The 13,584-nt window shown below is 37.4% G+C and overlaps 1 protein-coding gene across 1 annotated transcript; it reads right to left on the bottom strand.

Annotated features, from left to right (window-relative positions):
- Positions 1–4,563: 4,563 nt before the first annotated feature.
- On the bottom strand, positions 4,564–13,355 carry LOC145773312 (serine/threonine-protein phosphatase 4 catalytic subunit B). Its single transcript, XM_082584796.1, has 7 exons — positions 13,171–13,355; positions 10,603–10,755; positions 9,885–9,947; positions 6,574–6,735; positions 6,204–6,279; positions 5,779–5,968; positions 4,564–4,810 (listed from the first exon to the last, which is right to left on the bottom strand). The coding sequence occupies exons 1-7, from the start codon at positions 13,318–13,320 to the stop codon at positions 4,681–4,683; spliced, it is 924 nt and encodes a 307-aa protein (XP_082440922.1). The 5' UTR covers positions 13,321–13,355; the 3' UTR covers positions 4,564–4,680.
- Positions 13,356–13,584: the final 229 nt, after the last annotated feature.

Here is a 13,584-nt window from a genome sequence, read left to right as displayed (position 1 = left end):
TTAATGCAAGCAAGTTTCATAAAAGCAGTGCTGGAAAATAATTTTTGTTCTTGTAGCAGGGCCAAATGTCATGATAACAGTCTAACAGAAATTGAAAAAAAAGATAAAAGATGAGTGAAAGTGTGATATTTGAGTAAAAAATCATAGGTCTTCACTTCTGTTGAAGTACAAGTACTTTTAACTCGAGACAGAATTAGAAGTGTCCTAGTTGCAGTGCAACTTACTTTTTCCAGCACTGCAGAAAGGTGCTGATTTTCAAAAATATGTTTAGTATATCAACAAATATATATTATATATTTTTAAGTTTTTCTTTTCGTTTGTTTTCACTATTTATTTCTTAGCAGTCTTTTTTGGCCAGGCCATTCCAATCTTATTCTTGAATTTCAGGAACAGTGTCAATATTGACTCAAACAGGCATTCTGCAGTTATGCAAGGTGTCTGTAAAGTCTCGATACATAGTATAGTGATAGATGTAGGTACGTTTACATCATTGGTAGATTGAAAATAGAAATATATTCAACTTTGTTTTCTACTGAGTACTGACCACTTGCTGTGGAAATGAAGAGAAAGTGACCTCCAATTCTGCTTAAATGCAATTTTACTCAAACAAGCAAAGAAAACCAAAGGAGTGAAAATAAAAAGCAACAGCCTATTGAGTATTGAATATTGATCCAGAAATGAACTTGGTATTTCTTAATGTCATGAACCAGTAGCAATGCATTCTTCATGTATTTATGAATTTAAAGTTGTTAACACCACTACAATACTGCATTCTTTGTGAAATAATGGAGTGTTAAACCTAATGTATTCTTTGTAATTGTATTATATATATTTTAAACAGATCTGATATTAAAATAGAAACACTGTTCAGAACACCATGTGTGCATTGGCCTTGTGGATTAACCCGCACCACAAATTTTGCTTGTGATTTGTGAGATCATGCGACATGTCGCGCTGGGGGGGCCCGGCAGCAACATCTGCACCGGGGCCCGGCAGGGCTCTTGGAGGCCCTGTACAAGGGTATCGGTAAAAATCACCGAAATTGAACGCATTAGTGTGGTCATCTGCCAATTCCGAGACGCGCGATCACCACATTAGCGACCCAGTGATAGAGTTCTTTTGAAATGCAGTATGCATGTAAAATGAATGTATTTGTAGACTCTGCGTCTAACGCAAGAACACACTGGCAAAAGTTACATCTTCAGATGCGTGTCGGAATAATCTGTACTCACACAAAACTTTTGAAAACAGTTACGAAGACGAGTTTCTATGGAAAACTTACAAAAAAATCACGGTCAAACAAAGTCTTCGATTGGAAAAACGTCAACGACATTACGACCGAAAATTCCACCGACATCTTTTCAAGTTACAGTACGAGTTTGGGCATTTGCGCACGAATTTTGCGTTAGGAGAGAATACTGTTCATGAACGGAAGAAATCCGTTACGTTTTAGCATAAAATGGCAAAACTGTCGGGCAAATCCGGATAAAGCGATAGAGAAAGCGCAACTTTTGTCCAGAATAGGCGAAGATCCGGATTAAATAATCCAAAGCTGTTTCTCAAGAAAAAGATTACAAATCATTTGTACTTCCAGTTTTATCCGAATTAGGCGAAGATCCGGATTAACCAAGTTCTACTGTAATACCTCGTGAAGGCAAGTTGGCCATGGTGGCCAACCTACCCACCCACGATATGGGCCAACTTCCCTGCATGGCAACCATATTGTAAAAACTAAATTTATGTCAAACTATCGACCTTCTAACAACGGTTTCACAGTCAAAGTGAGCTTTAATAACTAGGTAGGCTAGGCACTTTTACGTATTAGGCTACACTGCCCGAAAAGGTAACCGCAACCATGCGTGACTTACGACATCGCTGATGTTGGTAGCGCTATCATGCGTGACATGACTCAACACGTGATTAACTGATCGTCTTTATCGAAAGATTTTCATACAAAGAAATTTAACCGAATGCATCGCCACAACCAACGTTGCCTAATGGTCTTCTTCTTCTTCTCTCGTTTGACTTGTAGCAGCTTAGATTGGCAATGCCTCCTCGTGCAGCCAAGATACGGTAGTTGGGTCCAGTTGTCGAATACCAGTGATTCCACTTGGGGGTCGTAAGATGGAACATTCGTGGAGTATGTGTTGCATTGTTTGTTCTACCGCTCCGCAGACACATATCGGCGAATTATGCAACCCCCACCTAAACAGATTAGCTCCAGTACAGCCAACGTCACATCTGATCCTGTTCAATGTGACCCATGCCTTTCTTGAGAGGTCTGCTCCAGGAGGGATGGAGAGTGCTGGCATAACTGAAAACTGGGGAGGGATATGTGGCAGCTCGTTCCATTCTTGGGCCCATGTTTCCATGCAGCTGAAGTTCTTATCCACAAGTTGTATAGCGTATCGATGGAATGGGCGCCTTGATGATAGGCGTTGAGGTCTGACTGGTCCATTTGTTTGGGAGTGACTGTGGAGAAGGTGTTGAGGATCGAGTCTCGCATGTAGAGCCAGTTTGTAAGAGGCTTCTTCCCTACGGACATGAGCAGGAGCAATGCCAGCCAAAGTTGGCAGATAAGCAGTAGGTGTGGGGCGGAGACAGCCAGTGATGATGCGCAAGGTGTCGTTAATGCATACATCCATCTTTTTTGTGTGTCTGCTGCGGTTCCACACAGCTGAGGCATATTCGGCTGAGCTGTAGACCAAGGCTAGTGCACTTGTACGCAAGGTTGATGCTCGGGCTCCCCATCCTGTTCCTGCTAGGCTTCTCAAGAGGTTATTTCGCGAGGTAACCTTGGCACGGAGTGACTCGATGTGGGGTCTGTAGGTCAACTGCCGGTCAAGTTTTACTCCAAGGTAAGTTGGGTTTGCAGTGTATGGTAAAGGATTTCCTTTTAGCGAGACAGACAGTTGACGCTGAGATTCCCGATTATTTAGATGGAAAGCAGATGCCTAATGGTTAGGGCAGAGGAGTAGTAATTTCGATTGCATGGGTTCGATTCCCACCCTCTGCTAATACTATTTTTTCTTCAACTGAACTGAGTGCAAGAAGAATCGTAGTGACTGCAAACAATGGAGTTTATGAGAAAAGTTGTGACTAAAACACCAGTAATGTCATATACGATACGCATGGTTGCGGTTACCTCTTCGGGCAGTGTAATACGTAAAAGTGCCTACCCCGGTTTACGGTAGGCTACTCTAGCGCTGCACTCACTAAATAATAACCTTTCTTATATAGTAGGAAAGAACTCACTCGACATACAAAAAATTCTAAAATCCAAAAATCATAATTTTTCACACAAAAATCGTGCTCACATGGTTATAGGCCTACTGCTTGCTGGAGCCTCCCAACCTGGTGATAAGGTAGTTTCAACAGCACTTTCTCAGTACCGGTATGCGTACGATACGTAACAATAACTAGGCTATTGTAGTTAAAAAATTATTTAGAGTGGGCCAACTTACCTGAGTCTCCCCTACAATCGTTGCTTAACAACCGTCGCACTTATGTTTATTTTGATGGAAAAAATAGTGGATGGAGACGGCAGAATAGCCTAATGGTCTACTACAAGGGAGTGTTTTAGCCCCCATCTTGTACAACGTTTATACGAACGACCGACCAATCCACCCTCGTACAAGAAGCTTCCTATACGCTGACGATCTGTGTATAACAACGCAACACAAATACTTATCTTCAACGGAGAAAATACTTAGCGATGCTCTGGACGGGCTGACAACATACCACACGGAGAAACACCTAGGTGTCAACTCCAACAAAACCCAAGTTTGAGCATTCCACCTCAGATCCAGGGTTGCATCATGCCAACTAAACCTTTCCTGGAATGGAGCCAAACTGGCGCATTGTAGCCTATCAATCCCACGGCGTCAAACTAGATAGGTCCCTCACATACAAGTCCCATATTGAAAAAGAAAGAGCTAAGGTCGCTTCTCGAAACAGAAAAGTTTGATTGAGGCGCCCTTCGAGATACAATGCGGTCAGCTGTTTTAGCCTAATGCTATTCGGCTGCAGAATATGCCTGCCCAGTTTGGAAACGCTGGGCACATAATAATAATGCTTGTTTTTATATAGCGCTGTATTCATCGTAGAATGCATTGCTTCTCAGCGCTTTACAAAGAAGACAGTGTCAATGCAACCGTATAGAGGCGCAACTGAGTACATTATTACCTGAATCTTTTCCATTGCTCAGTGCCAAGCAGGAATTAAATTCAGTACCATTCAAAAGTCCTTAGTATGACACGACATGGTATCGAACCCATGTCTACCGATTCGGAAGCGGACGCACTAACCACTGAGCTACATGCTAAGAAAACCGATCCTATATTAAACCAAAGCTGCCGTTTGATTACAGGCTGTCTCAAACCAACCAACATCACATTCTGTCTGGAATTGCTCGTCCCAACATCAGAAGAAGCGTGACAGCAGAAAAGAAAGATCTTGTCAGGTCATGGATTTGAGACACCCATGGATTTGTGATAACCTCCTAAGGCATCAGGCTACTGTAACTATCTCTTGCAATGACAACCTGCAATCAACTTTCCCAATATCCACGAGAAACATTCAGTTCAGAAACTTGAGACACATAATCGTTTGTGACTTCATACGGAATAAAAATAACAAACATTTCAAGTAAAAATTGAGATAAAATGATCCAATAATAAATCAAAGAAAATAATCGGGTAATGGTTTCTTGACCGGGACCCCCCTGGCTTCTTGGGGGGCCGCTTCAAATATAATAAATTCTTTCTGTAAATGTTCGTCTAATTCAAAGATGGCTGCCACGTTTCCGCACCTGCAAGATAAATGTGATTCAAAAAAATAAAGAACTCAGAAAGGCAAATCGGGTCAACTTTGCGGGGTAGGCAACCAACAAGCAAACTGATCGAGGCATAAGGCTACTTGTCTAATAAAGACTCTTTGGAAGCGTAGCTTTGAAAATTTCACCATGCCTCCTTGAAGAGGTTTCAAGCTGTAGTGAAAAGTTCTAAGTGGACTAATATTTTTTGAGACGTGAAGCCAACTGTCCACGATAATTTGACTGAACAATCGGTTCAACCTTACTAAAACAAACTGATCGCCTCCAATACGAAGAACATCCAGTCTAACTTAAATTCAAATATAAAAACTTTTAAAATTAGCAACAAAGCGATGATTGACTAGTGACTACGCAGTTTGGCTTCAGGTGTTTCTTTATCGCCATATGTGCACGTTTACGGTTAGATGCATCAACAACATAACTCAAAGGCAATTCAAATTTCTCGGTCACATCATCAGAAAAGAAGAATTCGAAAATCTTTGTCTAAGCGGTCGTCTTCTCGGTGGCAGGCAACGAACAAAATTTGTACCTAATTTTCAACGAAATACATCAATCAGCCAACCAAGAACACTTTGGGATACTGCACGACAAAGGGAACATTGGAACAATTTACGAACTGAGCATCTAGTTCACCAAAGGCCGCATCGGCTATAATACTGCAGTAGCACCAACAACAGATATTTTAGGCGGCCGATTAAGCTAATCGTCTGATTAGAGAAAGAATACTTTCTAATCAGACGATTAGCTTATTATTATGCGCAAAGCTCATCGGTGGATCAGTAATCGGAGACTCTATTCAGCGGATTACGATGGGTGGATAATGTAGCCCGCGAAATTAATTGCCCAATCAGCAAATATTTAATTGGTCAATAATCCACTGTTGCTGTATACAACTAAAAAAGTTAAAACAGTTTTTACAACAAAATATGTTACGATTGTACAACCTGTAGCAGTAGTTAGGAGCGGACCAGACGGTCAGAACAGTTTGGTTAAAGTGCCACTTGAACCCTTCCATGACCAGCTGATGTGCTCGACAGATCAAGTCGATATCGTTACAGTGGTTGAAGTTGGAAACGACGTCGCTACCGAAAAGATAACCCGCCCCACGGGGGCTGACTCCCCATCCCGTGGTGTCTGCAAAATAGAAGGCTGTCACGGTCCGGGTCACATTCTTAAAACTTCCGGACCGGGAAGTTTTGAGAATGTGACCCGGATATGCTCTGTGCAGGTTTCCAAACCCACAATGAGCAAACAATCCGTAGTGTGGACTAATTGTGCCGTAGCGTTTATGACATAGCCTCATACGCAAGATGAACACACATGTTAATGCTGGCTCGCCCTAGTCAAGATAAATAATCGGGTAACAAACCTTCAGGATCAGACCACAGCAGATCACACATCGGACCATCGTGAGGTACTTCTTGCTTCCTATCTATGCAACGGATCTAGAGAAAAACTTTTGTGTTTATCACATTCACATGTTTTAATCGTATTCAGACATGTTTGGTAGTCAAAGATTTCATTAGGTCTTGCCATGACACAGACGTGAAAAAAGCTAGACATGCAACGCACTGGCACGGTGACGGCGCGTTATACCTCGAAGGTGACTTTCAATGCTGTGCAGCTCAAAATGATATTGATCAGCTCAACTGTAAGCAAGTCGTGAAAACAAGTGGTAGGATAATCAAAAGCTTATTACTTTTGTAACTGCCAAATTTGGCAAAAACTTCATTTTTTACCTGATCTAACGTTTGTATGGAAGGCGAAAGTCCGCCGTGGACACAAAAGATCTTCCCATCAATGATTGCTGACAGGCTCAAGTAATCAAATATTTCTGTACAATAGCGCCACACAGTGACTGAACCATACTTTCGAAGGCACTCGTCATAGAAGCCATATACCTGGAAGGTGGCAAACAAATCAGAATAGCTGACAAACTAGAGGCCGGGACACTATACAAGGATCCCGCTTTCATTTCAATGCTCATTTCTACGCCACTGGAATACTTCTCAGGCGTACGAATGTTGCGCAGTACTTTCACTTTAAATCAATTATTCCGAAATAATCAAAGTTCTCAATTATGTCACAAGTCTGATGGAAAAGGTATATCGAATTTGAAATGCACAATTTCAACAGCAAGTTGTTCTATGCTTAGAAGAATATGCTTCCGCCTGAAAAAGCATTCCACTTGGAGTTGGAAAAGCATTTAAGGTAACAACTCTAGCAAGGAAAGAAGTCCGCTGTTTAAGCTGCGCCCTTTTGGGGCAAATTTTTAATTTCAATTGGGGGGATATCTAAATATCTGTGTATGCCTGAAAAATTAAGGCATGCAAAAAAAATTTTTTTTTCGTCAATGTTTAGACCCTGCTGTCGGCCCCGGAACATTTGCAGGCTACCGGAATTTTGAAATCTTCATAAAATTTTAATCTTTTGTGCTAGGTAGGGCATGTTGGTATTCATTTCTATTGTTTTTGGATAATTAATCCATTTATTAAGTTTACAGACAAATTCAGACATGTTTTAAAATTTTAATTTTTGCAACAGTGACAAATTTTCTTGCATTTTATGGAAATTTTTGTGGTTTTTGAAGGTTATGATAATAGCAAGTTGGATTTACTGGTTCTGGTACATTCTGAAGCAATATAAATAGACTCATTAGTTAAACATTTTAACAGAAACAATGGCTAAGGAAGTCCAGATGAAAAAGTAGTATTATAATTCTTATTTATGTAACAAATTACATCACAGGCATTTAAGTATGTATGATTTTTCTCCACCCATTAACTTGATTCCGATTATACCTTCCAGGATACTACGAAATATACCTACCTGACTTATTCTATTGAATGTATTGTATTAGCTGAGTGTAAGAATGTCATAACGATCTTCAATAAAGGATGGTCCTTTAGAAATAGAAAAGTATGAGTCACTGAAAACATCCGAACTTCCGCTTCGTTTGAATGTACTCAGACATTTTCTCTATCTCCGTACATTTCAATTTATGAATTCCACAACATCTAGTCAACTGCACAATCAACTCTACGAAGACATCATCAACATAATATTCATCTGCATCTATAGCAGCCACAAAGTGCAAGAAGACCATCATAGACCAAATAAAAGAGCTTGAAACCAAAAGAAAGACTGTGAACAAAAAGAAGAATAACCAGCAGATTCTTAGGTACAATAAGTTAGAGTTAACCAACGCGAGTGACACAGTGGGCCAATTTTTTTCTTGATTAAACTTTCTGGAAGATTTCCACTATTGGTCGCCTTGCCCAGCTTATGCAGGTGCTTTGCATCATTTGAGAGATTCTGCTCAACTTGAACCGAAATTTCAGGATATTTTGATATATATATATATAATATTATTTAGTGGTTCAAATAGTCCAGCTTATGCAAACTGCCCAGCTTATGCAGGTGCTTTGCATCATTTGAAAGATTCTGCTCAACTTGAACCGAAATTTCAGGATATTTTGGTATATATATTAATGAGTGGTTCAAATAATAGTGGCTCCATTTCTCATACATTTTTGGCAAGCATTTTTCCGATTGGGCCATTAAAACTGTTTGGCCCTGAAGTTGATACATCAATGTGTTCAAAAAGTTTGCGAAGTGATAACTCGCAGTAGTGAAGTAAGCGATCTACATGCTGACAAGGTCTTCCTATACTTCTTTCGATATGGGCCATTGAACCATCCTTCCAGCCTGTATTAGAGTTTGTACCATGTCCTCAAATAACACATATGTTAGATATGTTAATTTTCATTGAGGTGAGATGATCCACGACACCTTCAGCAACACATTTTCCTTTAGAATACCAATTTTAAAGTTAAGACTTCCTAAAAAAAAATTATTAAACCTAAGAATCTGATGGTTATTCTTGTTTTTGTTCACAGTCTTTCTTTTGGTTTCAAGCTCTTTTACTTGGTCTATGATGGTCTTCTTGCACTTTGTGGCTGCTATAGATGCAGATGAATATATGTTGATGATGTCTTCGTAGAGTTGATTGTGCAGTTGACTAGATGTTGTGGAATTCATAAATTGAAATGTACGGAGATAGAGAAAATGTCTGAGTACATTCAAACGAAGCGGAAGTTCGGATGCTTGCAGTGACTCATACTTTTCTATTTCAAAAGGACCATCCTTTATTGAAGATCGTTATGCCATTCTTACACTCAGCTAATACAATACATTCAATAGAATAAGTCAGGTAGGTATATTTCGTAGTATCCTGGAAGGTAAAATCGGAATCAAGTTAATGGGTGGAGAAACAGCATACATACTTACATGCCTGTGATGTAATTTGTTACATAAATAAGAATTATAATACTACTTTTTCATCTGGACTTCCTTAGCCATTGTTTCTGTTAAAATGTTTAACTAATGAGTCTATTTATATTGCTTCAGAATGTACCCGAACCAGTAAATCCAACTTGCTACTATCATAACCTTCAGAAATCACAAAAATTTCCATAAAATGCAAGAAAATATGTCATCATTGCAAAAATTAAAATTTTAAAACATGTCTAAATTTGTCTGTAAACTTAATGAATGGATTAATTATCCAAAAACAATAGAAATGAATACCAACATGCCCTACCTAGCACAAAAGATTAAGGTTTTATGAAGATTTCAAAATTCCGGTAACCTGCAAATGTTCCGGGGCCGACAGCAGGGTCTAAACATTGACGAAAAAAAATTTTTTTTTTGCATGCCTTAATTTTTCAGGCATACACAGATATTTAGATATCCCCCCAATTGAAATTAAAAATTTGCCCCAAAAGGGCGCAGCTTACCGCTGTATAGCTCAACAAAACAAAGTCTCCACAGATGCATTGCATGCAAACGAGCGAACACGCCATGTATGGGTTCGGTAAGAACCGGTTGAGATTTTTACAATTTCATCATCTTCAAATTTATTTTGAAACTTTTTCATTCAAGATATTTGGCGTGAAGAGTTATATTAGCTGCTACATTGTGACTGTTGCTACAAAAAATAAACCAACCGATCAGAGCATTTTAATTTACCAACCGACTTGCTACTAACCTGGGTTATCTGACGACTTTCATGGTTTCCCCTGATCAGCACAATCCTGTCCGGGTATCGGACCTGTGTGTGACAATAATCGGTTAACAATGTCACAGATAAACATGGCAACTATTTTAAAGGCTCAAATGCAAAAGTATCGCATTTAAATTATGATATTGCAAAATTAAAGAACCTTTATTATACACATGCAAAAAACGTTGACAGGCCGAAATATAGCCATATTGCTGATTTTATTGCTATTACTGATACACATTACATATCCGACCATTAGTAAATATCAGTCTTCAACTGGAGCAGATTTAGTAACGACAACTTATTGTTAAGTTCAATATTTATTTTCTCTCTTTTTTGTTCAATGAGTGAAAAATATTCAACCTCCTGAGCAGCCACTTTGAAGGAAGGCCATAATTATTTTGAATGAAGTGTATTTCCTTAGGTAGATAGTTGCAAAAATCACTACCGTACATGGTTATTGACTAATTATTACTCAACCACCTATTAAGTAACCAACACAAATAACATGTAGGTAGTAGGAATAAGAAGTCTTGTGAACCCAAATCAGGATTTAGAAAAAAGTGAAATTGATATAAAAACTTTAAATAGGAATTTTTATGCATAGTACTCATACTCATACTCAATTGGAATTACTTTTGGCCAAATTAACACAAAGTATGCTTATAATATAATCAAAGCCGCAACACTTCGAAAACATTACTTTTAATGCAAGTAGCAGTATGAATGTTTCAACACTGTAAAACCCTCGATCCACAAAATCCCCAAGAAAGAGATAATTGGTGTCAGGAAGATCCCCTCCAACTTTGAACAACTCATTCAAATCATAGAACTGTCCGTGAATATCACCACACACCTATAAAATAGTGGTTTGAATTTATATGCGTAGAGCGTAGTATATATTATACACATACAGTCATATACAAATATAGTCATGTACATAAACAATGAAAACTATTAATACTACAAAAAGTGTTCAATACCAAGCAAAAAGCAAAGCAGAGCGAATTAGATTTAGTCATATACAAATACATATATCATATATATCATATATCATATATATATATATATATATCAAGCATATATCAAATACATATATCATATATATTTGTATATTATATTTGTTTATATATTTATTATATTTTCATTGTTTTTATATCATATATATATATATATCAAGCATATATCAAATACATATATCATATATATATATATATCATATAGAAACAACTGACACAGCACCACTCAAACAACATCTCATTGATTAAGTATGTCATGTGATGAAGTGAACTATACAATCTGTAAAGCAATGATAAAACACTCCCAGAATATGTCATACTGTATTATACAAACAAATTTATTTTCTCGCCAGCCAGTTCAATCATAAATAGCTAAAATCCGATTTTGATAATCAGACATGGGCAAACTACGGCCCGCGGGCCAAATCCGACCGGTTGGGTTATTTAATCTGGCCCACCCGATGTTGGCTGAAATGAATGCTTTAATCTAATTTATTAACTACTTTTTCTAATGCAAATACAATCATTCCATCTTATTGAAATTCTATTATGTGGGGTCTATGGTTTATTGTTTCGTCACAACTGAGCATACGACGAAGAAGAACTGAGCATTGTTAATTACCGTAGGTTTCTTGTTCCCAATGTTCGGTCACAGTTAAACAATTGTCGAAACTTTGTTTAATCAATTTTTTGTTTTTTGAAAGTTTTGTTTATCACTTCATCTTTGTAAATAAAAATTGTAGCTTAGCACATTTCATATACTCACAATGGCCCGCTTGTCAAATATTAGAAAGTTTTTGGCCTGTGGTCCAAAAAGCTTGCCCACCTATCTTCAGTTAACCTTGTTCAAATGGAGTGATTGTTATTCAAATAGAAGGACTTGTGTAAAAATAAATCTGTTTGTATTACAAGACATGTAACCGAGTTGTTCATGTCAAGCATTGTTGTGAGTTTGAAGATATTTCATTTTCTTGATTCCAGAATATGTTTTTCTTTTAAAAAAGATGGTCAAAGCCTTGCATGCAGATTGACTCTACTTTATAAGAACCTTCCAGGAATATGTTTTGAATAGAAACAGACAGCGAAGATTTTAAACAAAACAGTGCCATGCCAGGGATGCAAAAAAATGGAGGAGTCGCTGCAGGAAACTGGCTGACCCTGGTGTTTTAGGATGAATACCTTGCCTCATTGAAGCAGAAGAGAGAAGTAGTTTGACCAATCAACAATTCCTTTGCTGAATATTATTCTACATAAAACTATATTAAATAATAAATATATTATATATATATAATATAATAAATATATACTATTAGAAAGTGCTCAATGCCAAGCAAAAAATCTTATAATGATCCTTACTGGAAAAATATTGGGTCAACTATATCTGGTCAACTCTTTTATACAATTCTGAAACTTGAAGAGTGCCACAAAAAATGAAGAAACGGATCGATACCTTCGAGCTCTGGACATATATACAAGTAAATTAGAATACATTAGAATACAAGTAAATGTTAAAAATTTCATGGAAATAAAAAATCACTAAAGATAAAACTTTATCCAAATTCAATTTAAGCAAAATTCTCTTACAAATAGTCGAAAGAAGAAAATTGAAGTATTTTAGACACACAATAAGGCAAAATTCATTATAAAGATCATTAATAGAAGGGAAGATAAACGGTAATAGAAACAAAGGCAGACCACGAATGATTTGGATAACAAACATCTCTAAATGGACAAACTTAAATTATGAAAGTGCAGTACAAACAGCTCATGATCGAGGACAATGACACATTGCATCCAACCCTCTATACAAGGAAGTATGATGCGCTTTTTTGCCTCGCGTAATTTATCGCCATGTGATGTGCCTTTCTCCTCTGCTTTGCAGTTTCATTCTTGTGCATTTCGTTTTTCACTTCATTGTGTAATCAGTTATTTTCAATGTAAAATTTGTAGATGTTCTTGTAAAATCAGTTATTTTCGTTACTTGAGAAGGGCTAACTTTGAGTATGGCCAAAAACGTTTGTAGTTTATAGTTTTATGTTCACTCTAATATATGATGTTAAATGCCGTGTGGTTGCTTGGTTTTATCTGTCTATGGTTAAAGAAAATTACCCCTCTACCAAAATTGTATATATATATAGGCCTAATTATAATTGTAAAAATTGGTTTATTATTGCATTTCATTGGATAATATATTAATACACTTACCGGTATTAGTATAGAAAATATATATATTATATTTTTGTAGCACTTACAATCACAGGAGAGTCGACTCGTTGAACGTTGCTTTCTTCAACCAATATTTCTCTTGCTTTGGCACATAGTGCTTTCACTTCACTTTCTTTTATTATTTCACATCGTTTCAATTGTTCAATCTGGCGATCTAAATCACTTGTGTCACCCATACTTAGTTATGTACGCGATAAAAATGATTGTCCTATAATCTAGTTTTAGAAATTAAGGACGTGATAGTTAATGCTGAATCAAATGCACATGTCCAAAGCGATTCCAATAACTTTTCAACTGTGATTGTCAAAGCAGTTTCAAAATTGATTCCAATCTGCCAGACCATCTACAGTCAGATTCAATGCAAAAATCAAATTGATAGGCTAAACACATGCACCAATAACAACAATAGTATGGATAAAAATTAATATTTATATACTATC

This window comes from Aplidium turbinatum, chromosome 1, assembly GCF_918807975.1.
Source record: "Aplidium turbinatum chromosome 1, kaAplTurb1.1, whole genome shotgun sequence".
Taxonomy (NCBI): Eukaryota; Metazoa; Chordata; class Ascidiacea; order Aplousobranchia; family Polyclinidae; genus Aplidium; species Aplidium turbinatum.
The sequence above is the reverse complement of the archived record's forward strand: the minus strand, read 5'-3'. Positions and strand labels throughout refer to the sequence as shown.

Excerpts from the sequence above, each read along its gene's own strand:
- LOC145773312 (XM_082584796.1), bottom strand. The coding sequence starts at position 13,320 with ATGGGTGACACAAGTGATTTAGATCGCCAGATTGAACAATTGAAACGA. Across the intron at positions 6,280-6,573 it reads CCATACAAACGTTAGATCAG|ATCCGTTGCATAGATAGGAA; the intron begins GTAAAAAATGAA and ends GTTTTTCTCTAG. Across the intron at positions 4,811-5,778 it reads GCTCCTAACTACTGCTACAG|GTGCGGAAACGTGGCAGCCA; the intron begins GTTGTACAATCG and ends TTTATCTTGCAG.